General features: G+C 34.4%; 1 protein-coding gene and 1 long non-coding RNA gene across 3 annotated transcripts; both read left to right on the top strand.

Annotated features, from left to right (window-relative positions):
• Positions 1-8,648: 8,648 nt before the first annotated feature.
• On the top strand, positions 8,649-12,787 carry LOC110865269 (RRP15-like protein). 2 transcript variants are annotated; one of them, XM_022114510.2, is made up of 9 exons: positions 8,649-8,832; positions 10,509-11,003; positions 11,106-11,207; positions 11,311-11,392; positions 11,511-11,530; positions 11,634-11,694; positions 11,906-11,976; positions 12,075-12,182; positions 12,580-12,787. In XM_022114510.2, the coding sequence occupies exons 2-9, from the start codon at positions 10,539-10,541 to the stop codon at positions 12,643-12,645; spliced, it is 975 nt and encodes a 324-aa protein (XP_021970202.1). In that variant the 5' UTR covers positions 8,649-8,832; positions 10,509-10,538; the 3' UTR covers positions 12,646-12,787. The 2 variants fall into 2 exon arrangements, with proteins under 2 accessions (XP_021970202.1, XP_021970209.1); XM_022114517.2 differs by having other exon boundaries at positions 10,502-11,003.
• Positions 12,788-17,584: 4,797 nt separating this feature from the next.
• LOC118492412 lies at positions 17,585-17,897 on the top strand. The gene is made up of 3 exons (XR_004893604.1): positions 17,585-17,641; positions 17,707-17,769; positions 17,882-17,897. It is a non-coding gene; the product is annotated as an uncharacterized LOC118492412 (long non-coding RNA).
• Positions 17,898-23,618: the final 5,721 nt, after the last annotated feature.

Below are 23,618 nucleotides of genomic sequence, written 5' to 3'. Positions count from 1 at the left end.
TATATATATATACACACACACACACATTATAACGAGTTGAATGCCATATTTTATTAAGAATTTATATGAATACTTTTGTCTCGTATATTCTTTAGATGTTTTTATTCTTATTGGTTAACACATTTATATATTGTGTTTGGTCTAAGAATTCTTCAATTTCATTTGCATTAAATGTCACTAGATGAATTGAAGTGTTTGTTAAGATCGTGCTTTCTATGCCACACGAAAGAACTTTTAGTGGGTTTGAAGTTGCTATCAATCACACGCAAGTAGATATTTTTTCTTTATGTAGAAAAACTCATGACGAAAATAAAAGAAAGACAATTCAATTTGTGACACTAGTAACACCACAAAACCAAAGTATTATCGTGTGCAATTTCTATATACAATCCGTTAATGAAGGTGGTCACTGACTAAAATCTAACGGACCGATGGTTACACTCCATTAGAAAATAGTCATGCGTAGTCTAATTTTCAACAAAGTGTCGATGACTTTAGTGACGGATTATCAACAACTTTCGTTGTCTCTTCCGAAAGATTATAAGTGGATTCATTAGCGACTAACAGTTGGTAACTAATGGGATTTTATTTTACTGATGGGATTCCGCTTGGCAACTAATAGTCAGTGACTCTAATTTATTAAAAAACGATATTAAATTTAATGAATTTTCTAGAAACTAAAAATCACCCAAAGATATTTGGAAATAAAATCATAAAATGTAAAAAAAAAAAAAATTGTACCTTGAACAAAATAGAAATAGAAATTAATTCTAGTTTTAAAAAAAAGTTAAATTATTGGTATAAAGGATTAACATTTGAAAAAAAAAAACAGTTAAATTATTAGTATAAAAGAGTAACATTTGAAAAAAAAAGTTAAATACAAGATATTTCCATACAAAATCTATAATTTATTTATATGGTTCCTGAATAGTGGCGGTGAGATGTGTGGGTCGTGGTGCGGTGGTGAGTGATAGAAGAAGTGGCAATACAAAAAGGCTGTTAGGATTGTGGTTGTGTAACAATTGTGGCCATTTAAAGTTTAGGCGGTGGTCATGAACGTTGGGTGTACGTCGGACAGAGAAAGAGAGAGAGTCGAGTGTCAGACCCGACCGTCAGCGTTTTTTTGGTCATAGCGTGATGATTCTCCAAAACTTGTAGCCCTATTAAGTGTTTCAATATTTATTTATGTCATTGATAAAAATATCACATCAAACAAAACAATTTTCAAATAATCCAAACATATTTTGAAAACATAAACATGGGAAAATCCCATATATTTAGTCGAAGGCAATCCTACATGTCTTCCATCATTGACTCATCAAGCTTCTTTTCATGTACCACGTGTAAAATATATGAGTCAACTAAAAGAAGTTGGTGAGTAAATCTAAGTTTAAATAAAATAATTTATTTAAAACGTTAGCATGTAAATCATGTGTATTTTAGTTAGATAATCATAAACAATGGACAACAACAATAAGTAAAATAAACCAAATGTGATGTGCGAGTCACAACCCCGAGGAGCGAGACTGAACGATGATTGCGATAACTATTCACCCTTGGTCGTGAGGAACTGGTCGTCCAGTAGATCCACAATATGATGACTTGCTTGCATACAATTGACTGTGACAACACTCTAAATAAACAAACCATTAGACAAATAACACATAATCAACACAATCGTTTTTGCATGCTTGATATTTGAATATAATAAATATTAGGTTATTCCTCGTGAACTTTAGTTGGTTGACCATTTAAATTATGTATACAACAAATGTAAAATAAAAAGACTACCTGAACTTCACGGGCAACAAAAATTAAGTTATATTAATCTTGTGACAACCCGAGATTTCAAGGTCTTTCCCATACATATCACTGATCTTATAATCCTGTTTTACAATTTGATTCATGTGGTGTCGAGTGTAGTTATGTGAATGATTAACAGTTTATGTGTTATGTTTGGTGGTTGTATGTGTGGTGTTTAATATAATTAAATGTAGTTTAATTAAGATCTAGTATAAAGTTCTTCGTCATCTTTAGTCCTGACGAATAACCAGTCTTTCGCCACCCTCAACCTCGACGAAAAAGGGGTTTTTCGTCGAAGCATGTCTTTCGCCGAGGTGGGCCTTCGGCCCAGAATAGTTCGCGGCCCAACTGTTGTGCGTTATATAACTTCTGGTAATAAGTCGCCGTAAACTAGAAACCCTAACTCCTCTCTTCTTGTTCCCTGTGCGACGGCAGTAGGAAGTCTGAAGCATTCCTTTTCCATCTCGAGTAATCTAATTCCCCGAATCACGGTTAGTGTCTTCCGTTAATAGTGTGTTATGCGTTTGATGTCGTTTCGCTACGTAATTGACTAGGGTTTCATTATTTAGAATGTAAAGTTAGAACATGTGGTTGAATTTGATATTAAACTATGATGGAAGTAATGTTTAGAAGTCTTAGGATTAACAACTGATGATTTGATCGATTAATATGGGGATTTGCATGAAACTTGCTTGATATGATTTGTATGCGGTTATGTTTGCGCTATGATTGGGGCGTTATGATTGGGCCATGTGTCGTATAACTGATGTCATGCTAAACTAATGAACCTGTTTGGGTGCGATCATTGTATGATTAGGGTTATTGGGTGTTTAAGTATGATTTGAATGATGAACCCTGTTGTGTTAGGTTGATTAATAAGCATTCATGAGTAGACTACACATTCATGGTGGAAAAGTACCATTTGATCTGATTAAGAAACTGTCAAAACGTTAGCATATGTGATGGCTGAGATTAAGGAGAAACTGTTACTGATTGTTAAGTGCAACGACGAAAGACATCTCAACGAAGAACATGGTCTTTCGTCGACCAGACTTCGACAAAACATTAGAGTCTTTCGTCACATGAATGCTCGACGAAGTATAGTATTTCGTCGTAGGGTCTTTCGCCATAGGAGCATTCCACGAAAAATAGGTTTTTCGTGGAGATGCTGAAACTGTGTAAACCAACGGAACAGTCTAGGATGTGTTTTATAATGAGCGACTGTACTCATGAAAACTATTGTTACCAGATAATCAGAATGAGACAACTGGTGTGACTTGTATGAATAACAAACCTGTCTGTTATGTGTATTATGTGACATGACTGATTGTGAAACTAATATTGATTGGTAACCACGCAGGGTTTGGGTTGACCAACTTGGACGGGTAATTTAACATACCGAGCAAAGCAAATGTGAGTTTATTTCTCTTGAGCATGCATCTCGGTGGTTGGGACAGTCATTGGGTATTCCTGAGAGGGATAGGTTTTTGGGTAAATCAATTGGGTATTCCTGATAGAAATACGTTTCGTGGGTAAAATCGGGAATGTTGGATAATACACTCATCCTATCACCCTTAAGTCCCATCTTGTTGTTACCTGAGAGGTAACGGAGTATTAGTTGGTAGCGCTATCTAGGTTTGGCACTCTCACCCCGTATCTGAGAGGACGGGTGTGAACTAATGACTCAGTCATGCCCAATGCTTTGATAGGAGCATTGGGGAACGGGCAAAATAAATCTGGAGCCATCTTGTATTCGGGGTATTATCAACATTAAAATCAATGAACTTAACTAAACACTTGGTAACTAACGTTTTCGTAAAACTATGAACTCACCAGCGTAGTCTGACACACTTGTTACATGCTCGCAGGTCGTTAGGTACCATGGAAAGGAACTTGCTGTCTGGATAGCTGGAGTGGTCATGGGTCATGTCGCTTGGATTTACAAGACTTGTTTACTGATTTCGCATACATTGGTTTTGAAACATTTGAACGATGTTTTATTATTTGCTTCCGCTGACACTATTTAACTTGGAATATGTTTTATGAATGTTTTACTTAATGAATGGAAATTTTGTTAAATATCTTCTGGTTAGTTCAATGTGATTGGTGGCTAGATCTTGGTACGTCACATGCCTAGCGGGGTTACCGCATGTGGTATTTTGGGGGTGTGACAGTTTGGTATCAGAGCCAGGGCCGGACCGGTGGTGCCAGGTCCTGCGAGGACGCTGGACCCCTTAAGGGGGGTGGATTGTGACATCCCACATCGGTTGTGAAGGGGAACAAATGCTTCCTTATAAGGGGCTGGATACCTTCACCATCATGACGTGTTTTGAAAACCGTGAGGGGGGGGGGACGCCAGGGGCGTGCTGGCCGCCAAAGCGGACAATATCATGGTGCGGTTACGCTGGGCTGTTACAAATCTAGTTATGTCGTTAAATAAAATAAAAAGAAATGTTTTCAAACGTTATATTGTTTTATAATTATTTTGTATTAACAATTGTAGTTGAGATAAATTTTAACTTAATTGACAAAATTTGTAAAAAAAATGTATTAGACAATGCTTATTGACATAGTAAATGACTCCATAAAAAATACTTAAAATTAAGTCATAACTATTTATTATAAATACGACACATTATAAATATTAGGTTTGACTATTAACATAAATTTGTTTACATTTGAATAAACACATAACCCAAATTATAACAAACATTTTACTTGTTCAAAAACATAATAAATCAACGAAAACATTCAAATGCACCACAAGGTGAAACAAATAACACCAACATGTCTTAAAAACATTTCATCAAAAATGAAATATAATGAAACACACCACTTATCCATCTTTGGAATTAAAAGCTTGCCAACTCCATCAGCCTCGACTTCATCTTTTTCATCTCCAATCCGACGTTTTGTTGAAGAAAAATTTAGTGAGTCGTCTACATCATAGACTTCACGAAGATTACGCTTGACTTCACTAGAAGATGATTTAGATTACTTTGAATACAATTAGATATAGGCATTAAATTATCTCCAATATAACACATTTCATCCTACAAACAAATACACAAACATAGTATTAAAAATGGTAATCAAAACTATATAAAAAACATTTGATATAATCTTAGAAAATTCAGAAGGATTAGATTGAACTTCAGACATAGGAACACTAAATGATTCTGACATGGTTTGAGAATCCCTCCAGAAGTAAACACTTACAATAGTAGTGGAGAGTATATAGTTTTCGTATAGAAAGTTTTGGGTATATACGTTTTCGCCCCCCCCCCCCCCCCCAGTTTTATAGAAACTTTTAGATCCAATGACTTTCGAACCCTGGTCGGAAATCTCAAACTTCGCCACTGCGTGCAACATTTTGAAACATAAAGTATAAAACTCGTCAATTTTAAAGATAAAAGACACCGCCTAAAACTTGGTATAAATATAAAGAACAAACTTTATAATTCACTCATTTCTTTACTTATCTTTGAAGATATTGGGTTGCACATGTACCAAATTATCAAAATTACGAGGAGCCACTTGATTAAAAAAACTATATTAAATGAGAGGCAATGAAAAAAGGCAATAATACCCTTATATGCAATGCATGTGAGGGGAGTTAACTAGAAAAATTTAACGGTTTTTGTGTTAAAGGCTGAATCTGTAGCAAAACATGAACATAAAGGTTGATTTTTGCCGATTTTATAGTGAAAGGTATAAAATGCAGTTTGGGGCTAACATAAAGGTTGTTTTCTGCAATTTTGTCTCGATTCTATTCTATGAATTCATGAATATGTTTTGTTATTTTGTTGAAACATGTGTTAGTATCTAATCATGTTAATTTGTAAAAACTCGAATTTGATATTCAGGTACTATAAAACTTGAATTGGTTGACATGAATATGATTAGTGTTTTCAAGTGTTAATTTGTTTAAACTTGGTGTCTAATGATCAACCTTACGAGACCTAAAAGTCTGAAATTTTTTATGTCCGATCGTATGAAATTGGAGTATCTAAAACGAGTGAAGCCAGGGGAAAAATTCCAATGCATTAGACAGTTTAATAGAGGATGTTCATGAACTTCTATTTGTTACTAAACACCAAGTTGTTGTAGCTAGATTTGGGAATTTTTGCTGTGAAGTTATGTTGTTTTTCTAGCCCTTTGTTTAATAAGGTATACTTGCAAAAAGGTAAACGAAGATTCTACATTATCATATAACTCGAGTCTTGTCGTATTGAAAAAGGAAAACAAATTAGTAGATTGAACAATTTATAAATCTATATCTATACTTACTATATAATAAAAGAAACCTGATTTTGGACACGTGTCATTCATTGAAAATGTCTACATTTGTAATTTTTTACCTTTTTATACTTAATATTATTATTTACCAAATTGACACTTTTTTATTTAGTTTACCCTTATCTCTTATTTTATAAAAAAAAAATATCGATTATTCTATCTCTTATTTTCATATTGCATTTTTTTTTTAAATTTAGTTTGTATTTATCTTTTCCGTTCAAATGGGACAGAACTAAAATTATTGGGTTTCACATTTGTAATTAGTTATTTTTTTATTAAGATGCTATCGTTCTATTTGCTCATGTTCAAAATGGTCAGAAAAAAAACTCAGTTATTTTTGTTTCTAGGAAATCATAATCCTTTTATTTGATTCAATCATTCTAGAAGTTTTAAAACTAAAATATAATCTATCATAATCAAATTCACATTTCAAAATCCTCAAAATTCAACCATTCAATAATCACAATTACTTACACGTATAAGCCCATATATAATCTAACCTACTTTTAATAAAGGATTCCAATTAATTCTACGTGAAATTCATAAAAACTTTTTGTTATACACTTAATTTCATATATAATCTAATCTAACTTTTAATAATGTATATATGTGTGGACGCTCGGTGGGCAAAAGTGAAATTGCACTAATTTTAACGTTATTTTACTAAATTTGTGAAAATAACGTTAAAAACGGCGGACGGTTAATCATGCATCATCATCATGTGGTGGCGTTGATAGCAGAAAGACAAAAGGGAACATGCACTAATCGGTCTTTGTCCTGATTGCTGAGTGTTATGTGCCTTATGTCCAAATCTTGATGCAAAACTACTATTGAGTCGGGGGTCTTACTGAAAGGAGCCTCTACATCTTACTCTCCTCAGACCCTACCTTAGCTTTGCTATTTGTGGGATTTACTGAGTATGATGATGATGATTTAGTATATATAATTAGATTTATTCAACCCGTATAATACACGGGGTTTATAAAGATATAATTTTTTTTATTATTTAGTTTATAAAATTACATTTATCCAACCCGTGTAATATACAAGGTTACAAAATTACATTTATTTAACCCGTGTAATACACAATGTTTTAAAAAATATAACTTTTTTTATTATTTAGTATATATAATTAGATTTATTCAACCCGTACAATACACGGGTTTTTATTATTTGGTATATACAATTACATTTATTCAGTATAATATAATATATGAGGTTCTTAGAGATATAATTTTTTTATTATTTAATATATAAAATTATATTTGTTCAACCCGTGTAATAAACGAGATTTTTAAAGAATAATTGTTTTAATTTAGTATATAAAATTACATTTATTTAACCCGTGTAATACACGGGGTTTTAACCTAGTTACTTTATATAACAATTCATGAACTTCATTAAATCAGATCATACGTAGTGAGTGGTTTTTTGGGCGTTTTTCCCCTAAAAAACGCCCATCTCCCACTCCCGGGGGCTTTTTTTAACCAAATTTACTTTTTGCGTGCTTTATTTCACGCCCTGGTTCATTTGTTTTGGCCAATCACCCTTGATCTTCCTTTTGTTTGTCTAATAAGAGTTTTTTATGGTTTTTTTTATTTAGTTTTATTACACCTCTTTTAACATAATGCCCCACATCCCACTACACCCATTTTAGAAAACGCCCCATAATGCTCCATTGCTGACTGGACTGCCACATGACGCAAAACGCCCAAGGGTAAGAGCATTACCACTACGCATGGTCTTAGGAACAATGTCTTTTTATTTGTTTTTTTTTGGTTTTTGTCTTATTGTGATAATTTTTTTATTGTTTTCATTTATGGTTTACATTTTTATTTTTCTCCGGCACGTTTTGCTTTTTTTTTTCCTTTAAAGTTAAAACTTTCCTGGTATAAATTCAAGTTTTTTATATTTTATGATATGTTGTCTCATATGTTTGCGTTTGTCTTACATTTTATGTCACGTCGCCGCATAAGTTTGCATTTGTTTGTCTACGTTTTACATCATTGATGGTATACATTTGAGTTTTTGTTTCCTGGTTTTCTCGGTTTTGGTCGTCGTTTGCTTACTGCTTAGCACAGTAGGGATGAGCGTGGTACCGGTATTTGAAGGTAAAATTCGGTATTTTACCGGTACCGATACCTAAAGTACCAATACCGAAAATGACAAAAATTGGATACCGGTACCGGTACTGAAAAAATTCGGTACGGGAAACTCGGTACCGATACTCAGTACCAAATGTTCATCCCTATAGCAGAGTTATACGTCTCACGCGCCGCGAGGCTTAAACACTAGTTGATAAACATAAAAGATTGAAAACGCAAATTTGACGGTGACTAAAATATGAATTTTATAGGTAGGTTTTTAAAGGGTTACACTTGACAGAGTGAGAGATCAGAGACCCAAGAAAACACACATGTGAAAAGCAGAAATCTGAAATTTTCAAAAGAATCCCCTCAACAATTCTAGATGTTCAAATTTTGTCAAAAACTTAAGCGTTCCTTTTTCTAATTTTTTGTTCCTTTTTAGGGTTACCTAAAAACAAAAGGCATGAATACACAAATTGAACAGCCTCCTGCTTCCACCCTCTACAAACACAAACACTCCACCTCCAGCGAACCGACCAGAGCAGCCGCCACTCCTCCACCTTCGGCCGACCGTCCACGCTCCTCCTCCTCCTCCGACCTTGCTAGCTGCCGAATCCAGTTTCCACCACTTTAAATCTCTCAGGTGTGTTAACTGTTATAATCTGTTGTTGGTATCATCTTAAATTGTTAATTACTATTGTCTTGTGTTTCAATGTCTTAAACTTAGATTCTTTTCTTGTTAATTTTTAGAATTTCGCCATTTAGGGATGTTAGTTTTTAACCTATTTTGTTTTAATCTGCTTCTTCAGTGATGTTAAATCGTAATATATTGAAACTTGAATTTGCGTAATTGGATGGGTGATGGATACATACATGAACGATTCTTGCATTTGTTACATTGAAAAGTAATTCTTACAACAAGTTTCAGTCGAGAGTGTAATGAACAACTCTAGATAGTTTCTTTTTTCGTAAAGACCGTCGTGTTTTATATTATGTGTTTTTAAATTTCTAATGACTTGTATCGTATCTTTATTATGTGCCTGATCTGAACCGTTGAACCGACCTGTTTTTTTTTTTTTTTTTTTTTATGTTCAGTCATATGAAATTGGAACATCTAGAAAAGTGAACCCATTGAAAAAAATTCCTAGATCTGCCACTGGTAGGCCAATCCGTTTTATATACGGCTTAACCTAAGGTTGGTTATTATTGTTATGATTTACAGACACATAAAAAGACTGAGCAATCTATAAATCAAAGCCTTTCATTGATCGATTAGTATTGGACTATTGGGAGGCCAAGATTTAGCTGATACAATCTCTAACATAGAAATAACAATTTCATTTTGTTAACTAATACATGTATTACTTATTAGTTAAAATAGCGCACGTCTCAGGCGTTTGAAAAAATGCTTGAGGCGCTAAGGACAGGAGTCGAGGCGTTTGAAAAAGCACTTTTTTTTTTGTCTGAAGTGTTGATCTACATGAAGCGCTGTGAGGCGCTAAGGAGTCTGAGGCGGGGCTCCAGTCAATATTAGGTCAAAATCAGGTTTTATTTGGCCCAACAGACTTCTCTAAACCCTAAAAAAAGAACGTTGTCTTTTTTATTCTTCTTCATCCATAGACTTTAAACATTTAAAACAAGCCCGTTCAAGCATTTGTTGCCTTCATTGCTCTGTTTTTTCAAGCATCGATTCTTCCAAGACCATTCAGCCTTCAATCAGTATGTTTTTCTTCTCTTCAATCGTTCTTCAGTCCATTGATTCCTTGAAGACCGTTTTTTTTCTTTTCTTTTATGTTTTAATTAGTTTAGACCTTTTTATGTTTTTAAGAGTTTTAAGCGTGTTTCGACTTTTTTTTTACCTCAATGTATGTTTTGATTATGTTTTCTAAGTGTTTAAGTGTGTTTTATAAGTACTTTTTTGTGTTTATGATTGATTAACAAGTAGCTAATGTCGTATTGATATGTATAAACATTTTTTCAACATGAGCGCCTCGTATACGTGAAGCTCTTGCCTCGCACCTCAAGCTTTTTCTAAACCAAGTTTCTAAGACTTTATTATTGGTTTGAAAGTTGAACATTGCATGCTAACAATATGTCAGTTTGACTGGGAATTTCTCTACGATCTATATCCATTGCAGATCTGCCAAACCATCTACTTATATTTATATAACTCACATTAGTATGGAATGTTCCGCGAATAGAGTTCTGCAGCTATTTGCATCACCTCCTTTTCTTATTATTTATTTTATCGGTGTCTGATATGAAGTACTATATTCAACCTTGACTAATTGGGAAAACTTCGATCGTTTAAGTTTTTAGGTCTTGAGCCAAGCAAAAGAGATTAGTGTAATGGCTGAAGTACTTCAAATGCAAGAAGCTGGACAAGCCCCAAGGAAGAGAAAAATAGGGCACAAGAAGGGTAAAGGGAAGAAGAAAATGAAAGTGTTTCAGGGCAGCGGACAGAAGGTCAAAATGGATGGAAAAACGAAAAAGCTTTTCAGAAAAAGAGCTAGAGATTATAATTCAGACGATAGTGATGATGATAATGATGATGTAGACGAAAAGCCGGTGAAGTTTGAAAAGAAGCAGTCGCATATCGAAAATAAGGACGCTGATGAAAAATCTTCAGACGAAGAAATGAACGATGAAGATGAAGACGATGATGACAATGCTGATGTCGGTAATGATGATGTTTCTGATGATGATGAAGAGGGGATAACTGAACATGGGATTTTGAAGTTTTCTGAAGGAAGCACGTCTTTCAAAAAGGCGTTTAAGAAAATAGTAAACAGAAGTGGAACAGATGATGTACTGGTAAGTATATTAACAAAACACCACTTTTCAGTATGTTTATTTATATTATTTTTTTTTTATTTAAGTTGGATATATTATTTATGAATTTTGATATTTCTACAGGGTCCTGTATTGTCCGCTCACAAAAATCTTGTAGTAAAAAAGCTTGCTGAAGAAGCTGCTGAAAAGAAAGTTAAGGGCGATGCAAAAAAAGAAAAGGCTTTGGTAATTAAATTAAACATGGTTAAAATTTATATATTTTAGCGAGCGTAGCTATATTGTGGTTTTTTTACTAACCATCTGAACCGAAATTTATTTGGATGTATAGTTAAGAGAGAAAGGACATGTAAAGCCTGATGCTTTTTCAGTTTCACATGAAAAACTACTCATAGGAATTGCTACAAAAGGAGGTAAATAATATATTATCTTCTTAGTTTGTTTAGTTATGTTGAAAATATAAACTTTTGCATTCTTGGCATTTTTAAACTAATTTATTTACACTTTTTCATGTGTTGGCGGAATTTTCAGTGGTGAAGTTATTTAATGCTGTGAGTTACTGATTCATGAATATAGTGGTTTCTTATTTTTGTCACAGCAATGCGCTTGTGAGCTATATCTTGAATTTGATTATATGTTGCTGGCTGTTTATAGGTTAACAAGGCTCAAACTTCACAAAAAGGTTTAAATCCATCAAGGTCTAAAGATGCTAAAGGTATGCGACTAAATGCTTACTTTCTCTTCTTTTAACTTATATGTGTATGAAGTGGAGCATAGTTTTGGGTTGACTTTTGTTGACTTGATTTGTATATTGCTATGAGCTTTGCATGAAGTTAGATTTTTGTAGTTGAAATAAGATAACAAGTAAACTATTTCTAGAAATTCATCAATTGAAAGATGGTTGACTTTGTTCTATGACTTTTCAGTTATTCAAAAGCGGAGGAAAGAAGCATTCTTTTCTGAGCTGGGCAAATCCCAATCTGGACCAGATGCTAAGGTTCTCTCTCTCTCTATATATATGTATACATACACACACACACACATGCGCATGTATTCACATAGTTGCTTACTATTCACCTTTAATTTGTGATGCAGGCGGGAACAAGTGGGAATGCAGGTGATGAAGAAGGTCCTGCTTGGGCTCCTTTACGCGATAACTATATGCTGACAACTTCTAAATTAAAAGATTGGGATAAAGCAGCTGTAAGCATTTTCTTCGTTTATGTAGATCTAATTGAAAATCATTTTTAATTTTTATATACAATTAGTGTGTCAAATATGTTTACAGAAAAAGATAATGTAATCTTTTGAATAAAATGATTTAGGAGGGGTTTTATTTATAAAAAACGGGTCAAAAAGGTCACCTGCAGTCATAGCTGCAAAAGTCGCTTGTCGCTCCCTAGTCGGAGTTGAGAGTACTCGGCCTAGGCGGAGAGTATTCGGGGAGTGCTCGGCCTAGGTGAAGGGTACTCTGGCCTAGCGTACCTTGTAGCGTGTGCTCGGGGAGTACACGGCCTTCAAGACTTTGTTTTACAACAGTGCCTACAGTTGATGTTTATTTGAGCATTTACTATATTTGAACTCCGATCGATGTGTTTAGGATGAACCTGAAGCTGCTGACGATTTTGGAGGACAAGAAGATAGTTCATCTGAAGATGATGATTAGTTTGCCATATGCTAAAAGGTCATTTTATTCTAGGGTTGGAACTTGTATTCAACTTCTTTGAACATTTGACCTAAATTTTGGCATGATCATCCGATGACATTTGGTTTATTATTTATGAATGGTTGTTTTGAATTCTAGAGTCTGATTTGATTTACTATACTCTACATTTATAAGTCCACAATATCTATAATACATTATAATAGAAACTGGATAGCTTGAATGGTAAATTAACACCAACTTTAAGATGGCAGACCGAAAGCCCCAAAGAACAAATACCTATTTTTTTTTACCCTTTTCTTCCCTTACTGCCCCTGTCCGTGCTTTCTCCTTCATAGCCATCAGTACTGACCGTATTTTGAATGTTGAAATTGATTGTAAAACCCTCCATTTGAAGTTTTAATGAATGTTGAAATTCATTAATTCTTTAATTGTGAAAGCGTTATATTGAATGTCGTCGATTGATCAGTTCTTCAATCAATTGTGAAAACTTGAATGTTGCTGATGGCTTGGTTTTAAAAAGCGAGAGGCGCACAAAAGCGACGAGGTCTAAAATTGAGGCGCGAAGCGCAAAGCGCAAAAGCGGTGGGCTTTTCGTACGCGAGGCGCAAGATGTTTATATAATTTTTTTTATATATCCCATACATATCCCATAGGTTTTTAGCTTCATTTAACCAAAATATAGCTAGCTATAAGTAAAACTTTTATACCATTTCAATTACATGTACAAGTAAAAAAACCCAAGGTACAACATTTTTATGCAGTAAAACGCCTAAGTTACATGAGGTGCGCGCCTCAGGCCAAAAAAGCCCACAAAAAACATCAAAAAATGCGCATTTTGGTCGCTTCCTGTAATTACACAAGGCGAGAAGTAAAAAAGCCCCAGGCCCTGCGCCTTGTTGCGCCTTGCGCCTAGGTGCGCCTAGGGCGCGCTTTTTAAAACCAAGGCTGATGGTTTTAGTTAGTATAAACTGTGCCAAGCATTTGAATTTGAAGTGATTACATATGAGAACCGGGGTATGTTCCAAGTCCCAACAAAGTATTAGTGACTGGAATTCCAGTAAGCTCTACAAAACGAGCCAGTTCATCACTCGAGTTCATACAAGCACCACTCACATACAAAACCGGTTTCTTCGATTCCTTCTTGAAACACACAATTTGTCATAAAAGTGACTCATTTTGGAGGTTTTGGCAACCCGGACGGCAGTGGCGAACCTTGAGATTTCCGACCAGGGGTTCAAAAACGTATATACCTAAAAAAATTATAAAACCGGGGGTCGAAACGTATATACCTAAAAAAATTCTTTAGAAAAACTACATACAGAACATTACTGACTCAAGAGTTCAGGGGGTCGGGTGCCATACATGTGTCCTTTTTGTTCATCGTGATTTATTATGGATAGGTTTCATGTTGCATGACCTAAGGGGGTTATTTGTGCTCGTGAACCATACATGAATGCTGATGTTGCACATGTAACCCAATTTATAGGGCTCGTTACAGGAAGAAATATGATGTTGAAAAGCATGCTTAGAAAATAGGATGCTTTGTGATAAAATGTAGTACAAAAGATTGTTACCTCACGGTTTAGCATTTTTAATGTGAAACATTGGTTACTACTACCTCATTGTACTTAAAAGTAGAGATAGCAAAATGAGCGCGTTGGTAATGGGTCAAAACTGGCTAGGTTGGCTCATCGGTAGGCTAATTTAACACTTTTTATATATGCTTTTCGGGAAGAGTTCATTAGGGAACACTAAAATAGTGGTGAACCAGGAAATCATACATTTAACACGTTAAAAATTCAATTTAAAATGTTAAAAAATAATTTTTTTCAAAATTATTTTCGAAGCTTTTACATATAAATACATGTAGAAGCCTGTGTAATAAAAAAAACTCAAAAACTAAAAAAAAGTGTTTAAAAAGGTACTTTTTTATAAAAATGTTTTTTTTATTGAAATACCTTCTACACATCTTTATATGTAAAAGGTTCAACAAAATCTAATTTTTTAGCATTTTAAATTGAAATTTTAAGATATATATAACATGTTAAATAAACCGTTCCCTGGTTCCTTACTATTTTAACTAGTGAGGTTCCCCCGAATTGAAACCGACTGAACAACATATCGCTACAATATTGGCACTCGTTATAGCAATCGAAAGGTAAAACCCAAAAATAAAGTCATTATATGCCCAAAAGGATATCGACGCATAATTTACATAAATCGAAAACCATAAAAATGAATATTAGTAATGTCTTCCGAAATGAATATAAGTATTCATTCCGATGGTACCAATATAGGTACTGATGTTGTTCAATTGGAATTGACATGGTACAAATACTCACTATAGTTTACGATATTAAAAGAACTCTATACTACCATCGAAGTTGTTCGCATAGTATTAGTTCAATTCATCATGGTAAAGGACAAAAGATATAAGTTCGGTTCATCAAGGTACCGGTACGGTATTCATACTCGCTATAGCTTATATTATAAAAAGATACTATAAACCGCGATCCAAGTTTCGTATGGTATATGTTCAGTTGATCACGGTACAGAACAAATAAAAATCATTTGTTCGGTTAATCAAGGTAAAGAACATATAAAAATCAATTATATTGATCCGTTTGATTTTAAAGAAAACTTTTAGCGGAACGAAGACAAAAATAAACATGTTGCACGTATTCAGAACTTTATAAAGTATTACACTATACTATTAGAATAATGAAAAAAGTAATGTCAATTTATATGTAAAAAAACTAAATGTGAGTTATGTTTGATAACATGTACATTTGTGCTTTGATTACTTAAGCTTTACCACTCACAACTTAGTTTCGAAAAAAAAAGCATCAATACAGAGAAAAATTTAGGCACGTCGCAATGACATACTAAAAATTATATAAAATACTGTATCGTAATAGTTATAAAAGAAAAAAACATGCAAAATCAATTAAAAATAGATTAATAAAATAATTAAATGTTAAAAATAAATAATATTAAAATAATTTTAAAAAACTATTCATGGTGACTTTGTATTAATATATATAATATAATATAATATTCCGAATTCAACCTCTTATATATATATATATATATATATATATATATATATATATATATATATATATATATATATATATATATATATATATATATATATATATTTCTGGCCAACTCCTATCCTATATATATATATATATATATATATATATATATATATATATATATATATGTAGGGGAAGGTTTAAATGAGAACGCTAAATATCGGGAGAACCGTGAGAACGAATGAAAAAACCGCAAAAACTTGGTCAAAAACATTTCAAATTCTAAATTTCTTTTTACACTTATCATTATTATTGAAATACAATATTAAAAATTAAATTTAAACTATTAAATTTACATGTAATCGGAAATAATGATAATTTATACATGTATAAGTTTACCATTTATATATGTATAAGTTTGTTGTATTTACACATGTGTAAAAATTTTATTAAGAGTGATTTTCAGAGGAAAGGTGAATTATTTAAGGGTTATTGGATTTTGTCACCCCCAACTATCGGCCTTTGGCCGTTGCCACCCGCAACTAACACTTTGACACCCGGCACCTCCAACTTTACTTTTAGTTTGTGTTGGCACCACTCAGTTAAATCTTTACTAACTGGGTTACATTCTTATCCTACGTGACACATAGTTGCTGAGCTGGACATGATTACGTGGAAATGATGTGTCACTCTGCCTCCCTCACTCCACACCTCCACTTCATCTTCCCCTTATTTCAGATCTGAAAAATGAATTGGATTTGGATATAAAGGAGTTTGATAGCTTGAAGTTCCGACTTGAAGATCCGGCGTTGATGCTTCCGGCCGACGAACTGTTCTCCGACGGTAAGCTTGTTCCGCTTCAATTTCTGGTTAAACGGCGGTGGTTCCCCTACAAATTTGGTTCATTTCCGGTCAAACGGCCGGTGGTTACTCTGCAAATTTCCGGTTAAACGGCCGGTGGTTCTTCTCCGACGGTAAGGTCATTTTTTGTATCATTTTTTCTCCAGTGTTCCGCTGCAAATTTGGTTCTACATATGGTTGATGTTGGAGGGCTATCCATGAGAGTTTAATCCTTGTAAATATGGAGAATGATATGAACGAATATGCAAGGAAGAAAGACAAAAAAGTGGCTAATCATGATCTATAAAATTTGCAGGTTTTCATGGAATCTCCACAATCTGTTGTGTCACCATGTAGGCATAAGGGGGAAGATGAGGTGGAGGTGTGGAGGGAGGGAGAGTGCACATCATTTCCACGTAATCATGTCCAGCTCAGCAACTATGTGCCATGTAGGATAAGAAAGTAACCCAGTTAGTAAAGATTTAACTGAGTGGTGCCAGCACAAACTAAAAGTTAAGTTGGGGGTGCTGGGTGTCAAAGTGTTAGTTGCGGGTGGCAACGGCCAAAGGCCGATAGTTGGGGGTGATAAAATCCAATAACCCATTATTTAAAGAGTAAATTCTTTTTTTAATGTTGTATTTTAACTATAATGAGGTTTGTATTAGAAAAAATTGGTTTTTTTATTCGTTCTCATGGTTCTCGCAATATTTAGCGTTCTCAAGATATATATATATATATATATATACTACTTTATAAAACATATCCAAGGGACTTCTTAATGTCCAAAAAAATTCCATTAAAACACCATTAAAGCATGATGTACAATCCTCTAAAGCACAACATAATTTGCTTTTCCTATTCTACCCTCACTCACAAAACAAGCCGGAGAACAAAAACAACTTAACAGCTCATTAGGGTTTCTGTCTTTCACATCCGCCCCATTTCTTCTCTCTCTCTCTCTCTCTCTCTCTCTCTCTCTCACCAGGCGATAACCCTTAGATCTCACCAGGCGATAACCCTTAGATCTTAAACAACATTAGATCTGTAAATATTATGGTTTCTTTCTCGGCTATGACCCTAGATCGATGGATTTCACCGGCGTTTTCAAATCTCAGGTAACATCTTTTTTACCTCTCGGCATTTTTGGTTTGAAATTTGAGTTGGATCTGTTGAATTTTAGGGTTTATTTCTCCGGCGATAACCCTAGAGATAGATGGATTTCACCGGCGTTTTCACATCTCAGGTACCTATTTTCTACTTGCAGATCTGTTAATGGTTAGGGTTTTTTCTTGCAGATCTGTTAAACAACATTAGATCTGTAACTATTTTCTGTCTTTGGATCTGTTGAATTTTAGGGTTTATTTCTCCAGCGATAAGCCTAGAGATAGATGGATTTCACCGGCGTTTTCACATCTGAGGTACCTATTTTCTACTTGCAGATCTGTTAAATTTTAGGGTTTTTTCTTGCAGATCTGTTAAACAACATTAGATCTGTAACTATTTTCTGTCTTTGGATCTGTTGAATTTTAGGGTTTATTCCTCCGGCGATAACCCTAGAGATAGATGAATTTCACCGGCGTTTTCACATCTCAGGTACCTATTTTCTACTTGCAGATCTGTTAAATTTTAGGGTTTTTTCTTGCAGATCTGTTAAACAACATTAGATCTGTAACTATTTTCTTGCAGATCTGTTAAATTTTAGGGTTTTTTTCTACTTGATTTGTGAAAGAATAATCTTTTTAACATTTGGATACTGTTATGTTTTAGTCATGTTTTAATCGGTAAAGTTATCGGATACTGTTAGCATCTTACGTTTTTTAAGCTCAGTTTTAATCGGTAAAGTTATCGAATACAGGGGTGCAGTTTTGAGTTTTAATCGGTAAAGTTATCCAAAGGACTTCTTAAAGTCCATAAAAGTTATCCAAAGGACTTCTACAATTATAACTATGTTCAAAGAATAATCTTTTTAACATTTGTAAACAGTTAAGAATTTTAGAAAGAAATATGTTTATTTTACTGTTTTACTGAATCTGTCATTTTCATTTGATTATAAGAATTTTAGAGCTGGCTTATGTTTCCTTGTGGGGAGTACAACTCAAGTTACATCCCGAATGGCAAGTTACTTTGGAGATGAAGGCTTTGGAGATTGGTGAGAAGGCCCGAGAAGCCATTCTCAGTCGCAATTATGACCAGGTAAAGGATCGTACTCTTCTGCTTGGATAAGACATTATTTGGTACGCCTCTTCGGATTGGGTAATGGGTCAAAACTGGTAATATTTCGGTACGAAATGATTTGGAATTGTGTATTATATTTTATATGACTTTCTAAATATTTTTGTGTTTTTGTTTCAAGATATACTTCATCTTGTTGGTTTTAAACAAGAAACCAACATCTTGTTGGTTTTGTACTAATATTTAAAATGCTATAGTGTTAAGGTTTATCTACTGTTTGAAATAAGCTCTTTTTAATATAAAGTTTGAGATTACTTGAAACTTCTTATTTCAACACTAGATTAAGAACTGCAAGTTAACCTTGTAATATGTTAATAATTATCTTTTTAATCTTTTTTGTGGGGAGTACAACTCAAGTTACATCCCGAATGGCAAGATTTTGTGGTTGTTATCACTTTGCTCTCAATCAATTCCTCATTTGAAGATGCAATTGATGATGCTATTGAAAAGCTTCTTGCTCGTATGTAAGTTACTGACTACTGATATCTACAATAACGGGTCAAAACATATAGTTTCTGGTAGGGGTTGAAATGGGTTAGGCTGAATTGAAGTATTGAACTCAAACGCTTTTTGTTACAAAAGTTACATCTTCTAGAAATTTGTACTTGTAGTCTTGTAGATTTATTACGTTCGTGCATTACCTTTGTATCATTATTCACCATTTCAACATAAAAATCTGAATGTTTTAGGTTGTTTGATATAAAATGGATCAAATGAGTACTATACTAAATAGATAAAAAGAAAAATAAACACTTCTATTACACTTTCATTGCTCATTTTCTTACATGAAAGTGGCTGTAAAACATTAGTGTAAGTCAAAGAAGGAATCATCTATACTACTTTATAAAAGTGGCTGTAAAACATTAGTGTAAGCCAAAACTTGCTGGTTTTAAAATGTTTGTTAAGAAGATATATACTTCATCTTGTTGGTTTTAAACAAGAAACCAACATCTTGTTGGTTTTGTACTAATATTTGAACAAGCCCAACTAAAAGATGTTATGTGCACAGGTTGAAAAGAGGGAATAGTGGTCAACAGTGGTTGGTATGCTGAAAAGAGGTGAACTATGGTCAGACTTCAGCAGTCTGCTGCTGAAAAGAGGTTGAAAAGAGGGAATAGTTGTCAACAGTGGTTGGTATGCTGAAAAGAGGTGAACCGTGGTCAGACTTCAGCAGTCTGCTGCTGAATGCTGCTGAAAAGAGGTGAGTGGTCAGAATTCAGTCTGTACATCTACTTATTTTGTTTAAATTTACAGCTTTTCTTGGTCAACTTAAAAAGTAGATGTTTAGTATTTTTAACATTATATATTCAGGTTTAAAAAGTAGATGTCAAAAGTACAACTACTTTAGAGGTTATATATAGTAGATTTAAGCTTCATAAACTCTATCCAACTTTCTACAAACACTACACACCCACCTTCACCTTCTTCAGTTTGCTGCTACATAGTATGAACAACATTTATAAAATCAATTCAACCGTCTAATTGCAAGTTAGTGTCAGTTTAACTTAACGCTACTTTTAAAGCTCAGTTTTGTTATATTTGTATTCCTAACAAATTGTGTTTTATTTCATTTCAGAATACTATTTTCATCTGGGTCTTCCATTGTTTCTCACCTCTATACATTTGATTCTTGCATTATTTCTCTATTTTTAACATCTTGGTTCTTCGTTGTGGGATGTTTTGATATACTTTTTCATTTTTCGGGATGATGGCAGAGTTTGATGGTTGTCGGACTAAGGTCCTAAGTGATACGACCTAGATGGCTTGGATGTTTCCCAAGTGTTCTATGATGCATAAGCTGAGCCTGTGAGGCTATGATGCATAAGCTGAGCCTGTGAGGCTATGATGCATAAGCTGAGCCTGTGAGGCTATGATGCATAAGCTGAGCCTGTCGACTCTATGATGCATAAGGTGAGCTTGTGTTCTTAATATGTCTGAACTGAAACTGTTAAGGCTATGATGCATAAGCTGAGCCTGTGAGGTTACATATGTGTTTCTTGTGCTTAAAACACTTGTACATCATGCTTTAAAGGTTGTTTAAGTTTAGTGGAAGAAATGGGGCGGATGTGAAAGACAGAAACCCTAATGAGCTGATAAGTTGTTTTTGTTCTCCGGCTTGTTTTGTGAGTGAGGGTAGAATAGTAAAAGCAAATTATGTTGTGCTTTAGAGGATTGTACATCATGCTTTAATGGTGTTTTAATGGAATTTTTTTGGAAAATTACTCTTGTACATCATGCTTTAAAGCGGGGTTACATAACACAATAGACTGTGATGATGATTGTATTTTGAGGGTACATAGAAGATCCGAGTAGCATCTTGGCGGGGCAATATCCAGGTTGCATAGTTCTCACTTTGCAACCGTGTGTTGCAGCCATGGCTTTACCCGTAGTTGTGTTCACACTTTCCTCAATTACATGTCTGAGTCTTCAGGTGTTGATAGATAGATTGAATGAAACTTTATATAGGATCCATTAAACTAAAAACGGGTCAAGTTAACCATTATATGATCCGCGTGGAAAACAAGTTTTCAACACTTGTGCTTAACAGGTTTGTACAATGGGCTTTAAAGAGTTGTAAGTTTATCTCTTTTGAGCTTGTGTTCTTAATATGTCTGAACTGAAAGTGTTTGAGGCTATGATGCATAAGCTGAGCCTGTCAGGTTACATATTTGTTTCTTGTGCTTAAAACACGTGTACATCATGCTTTAAAGGTACCTATTTTCTACTTGCAGATCTGTTAAATTTTAGGGTTTTTTCTTGCAGATCTGTTAAACAACATTAGATCTGTAACTATTTTCTGTCTTTGGATCTGTTGTTTAAGTTTATTGGCAAATTACTCTTGTTGTGTACTCCGGATTTTGTGTTCTTAATCTGTCTGAACTGAAAGTGTTTGAGGCTGTGATGCGAAAGCTGAGCTTGTGTTCTTAATCTGTCTGAACTAAAAGTGTTGAGTCTATGATGCATAAGCTGACCTTGTGTTCTTAATCTGTCTGAACTAAAAGTGTTTTGAGGCTGTGATGCAAAAACTGAGCCTGTGTAATCTATCTGAACTGAAAGTGTTTGAGGCTGTGATGCAAAAACTGAGCCTGTGTAATCTATCCAACAACTCAAGCAAATGTTTTCTTTGCATTTTAGGGGGAACATGGGTGCTTCTCTCCCAGGGCATACAAAACATAGGTTATTGGCGGCAGCTCGCCATATTTAACATATAAAAAAACTTTATATGTTAAATTTGGCGGGCTTCCGCCAATAACCTATGTTTTGTATGCCCTGTGGAGAGATGCACCCATCTTCCCCCTAAAAAACATAGAAAACATTTGCTTTAGTTGTTGGACCGAGCGAACCTTGCATAATGCGTCAAGGGAAACTATTGGTCGAGCGAGACATTTGTTCAGGTATCCTTATTTCATGATAAGATGATTATGAATAGCTGTGCATAAACTAATCGCAAGTTTGTTTGGTATATGCAGGGTAATAGGGAACAGAGGTTGAACCTGTGGTTTGACGCAACAAAGAACTCCCGATACATAATTCTAATATCTTAATAAGTCTATGTATTTTGATTAGGTGTAGCCAAATGGTGCTGGTGTACGCTTTAATGATTAATGTTTATTCCATTTGTTTTTTTTTGAACAAGATAGTTCTCTGTAAAGAAATGATTGGCGCAATCTTATCTAATCAAATGCATCATCATGCTGTTGCGAGTATCAAAAGGGTTTTGGGTGTTTGGGCATTTAAATTATTTTTTTGTTGTTTTTTTATCAAAACGTCAAGCTTCGCCACTGCCGAAGGCCTCACACAATTTTCTTTGTTTTTTTCTGAAGCCGGTAACCGGCCGTCACATAATAACCACCAAACGCCATCACAAAACCACCAATCGCCGTACACCGCTGTTTCTCCGCCGCTGAAGAAGGCCGCAACCGACCCTCACGTCCTGCTACACTGCCACCGTCGTCGTCGAACGCCACAACGGAAACTACATCCTCTTATAGGCCTAAACTCACCAACCTAAGTTATATGTTTCCCGCCGCATCGCGCGGGTAAACGACTAGTATATATATATATATATATATATATATATATATATATATATATATATATATATATATATATATGGGACCGCTAAAATGAAAACCACCTCCAGTTGTAAGAACCATGAGAACATTTTGATCCGGGGCTAGTTGGACCAAAAATTTGTTTTCAAAAACGTAGATGCATGTATTATAAACACATTTGTAAAAAAAATGTCGTGAGTGTAGTTTTGAGCACCACAAGTTTGTTTTTACGGGTACCGTAAATTTTATTTAAAATTTACGGTACCCGTAAACACAAACTTGTGGTGCTCAAAACTACACACACGACATTTTTTTTGATTTTTTTTACAAATGTGTTTATAATACACGCATCTACGTTTATGAAAAAATGTTTTGGTCCAACTCGCCCCGTACGGTGTAGTTCTCATGGTTCTTACTACTGGAGGTGGTTTTCATTTTAGCGGTCTCCTATATATATAGGGTCGGGATTTGGAGAAAACGGTAGAAAGTGTGAGAACGGTGAGAACGCTTATCGATCGTCCGATTAAAACAATCTATGGACTAGATTGGCGCGGTGGCGTTTTCGTAAATAACATTAATTTTCTTACGTGGACGCGCATCATTAAGGGTAAAAGCGTCTTTACACCTCTATACTAAAACGCCATAATGATGAATAAAACGCCAATACGGACCAAATCACATCGCTATATAAACAAAAAACATCCAAGACATAAAAACACATCCCCCAGAACCTGAAACGCCATATTTTCTACTATATACCATTCAACTTACAAACACCAAAATTCCCAAAACATCAAACACGACT

The sequence above is a fragment of the Helianthus annuus genome, chromosome 1 (genome assembly GCF_002127325.2).
Source record: "Helianthus annuus cultivar XRQ/B chromosome 1, HanXRQr2.0-SUNRISE, whole genome shotgun sequence".
NCBI lineage: Eukaryota > Viridiplantae > Streptophyta > Magnoliopsida > Asterales > Asteraceae > Helianthus > Helianthus annuus.
Note: the sequence above shows the minus strand (reverse complement) of the source record. Positions and strands in the feature narration are given on the sequence as shown.

What these genes read in the sequence shown, in the direction of transcription:
- LOC110865269 (XM_022114510.2), top strand. Translation starts at nt 10,539, where the DNA reads ATGGCTGAAGTACTTCAAATGCAAGAAGCTGGACAAGCCCCAAGGAAG. An exon ending in CAAAAAAAGAAAAGGCTTTG is followed by an intron (nt 11,208 to 11,310) that starts GTAATTAAATTA and finishes TTGGATGTATAG; the next exon opens with TTAAGAGAGAAAGGACATGT. An exon ending in AATCTGGACCAGATGCTAAG is followed by an intron (nt 11,977 to 12,074) that starts GTTCTCTCTCTC and finishes TTTGTGATGCAG; the next exon opens with GCGGGAACAAGTGGGAATGC.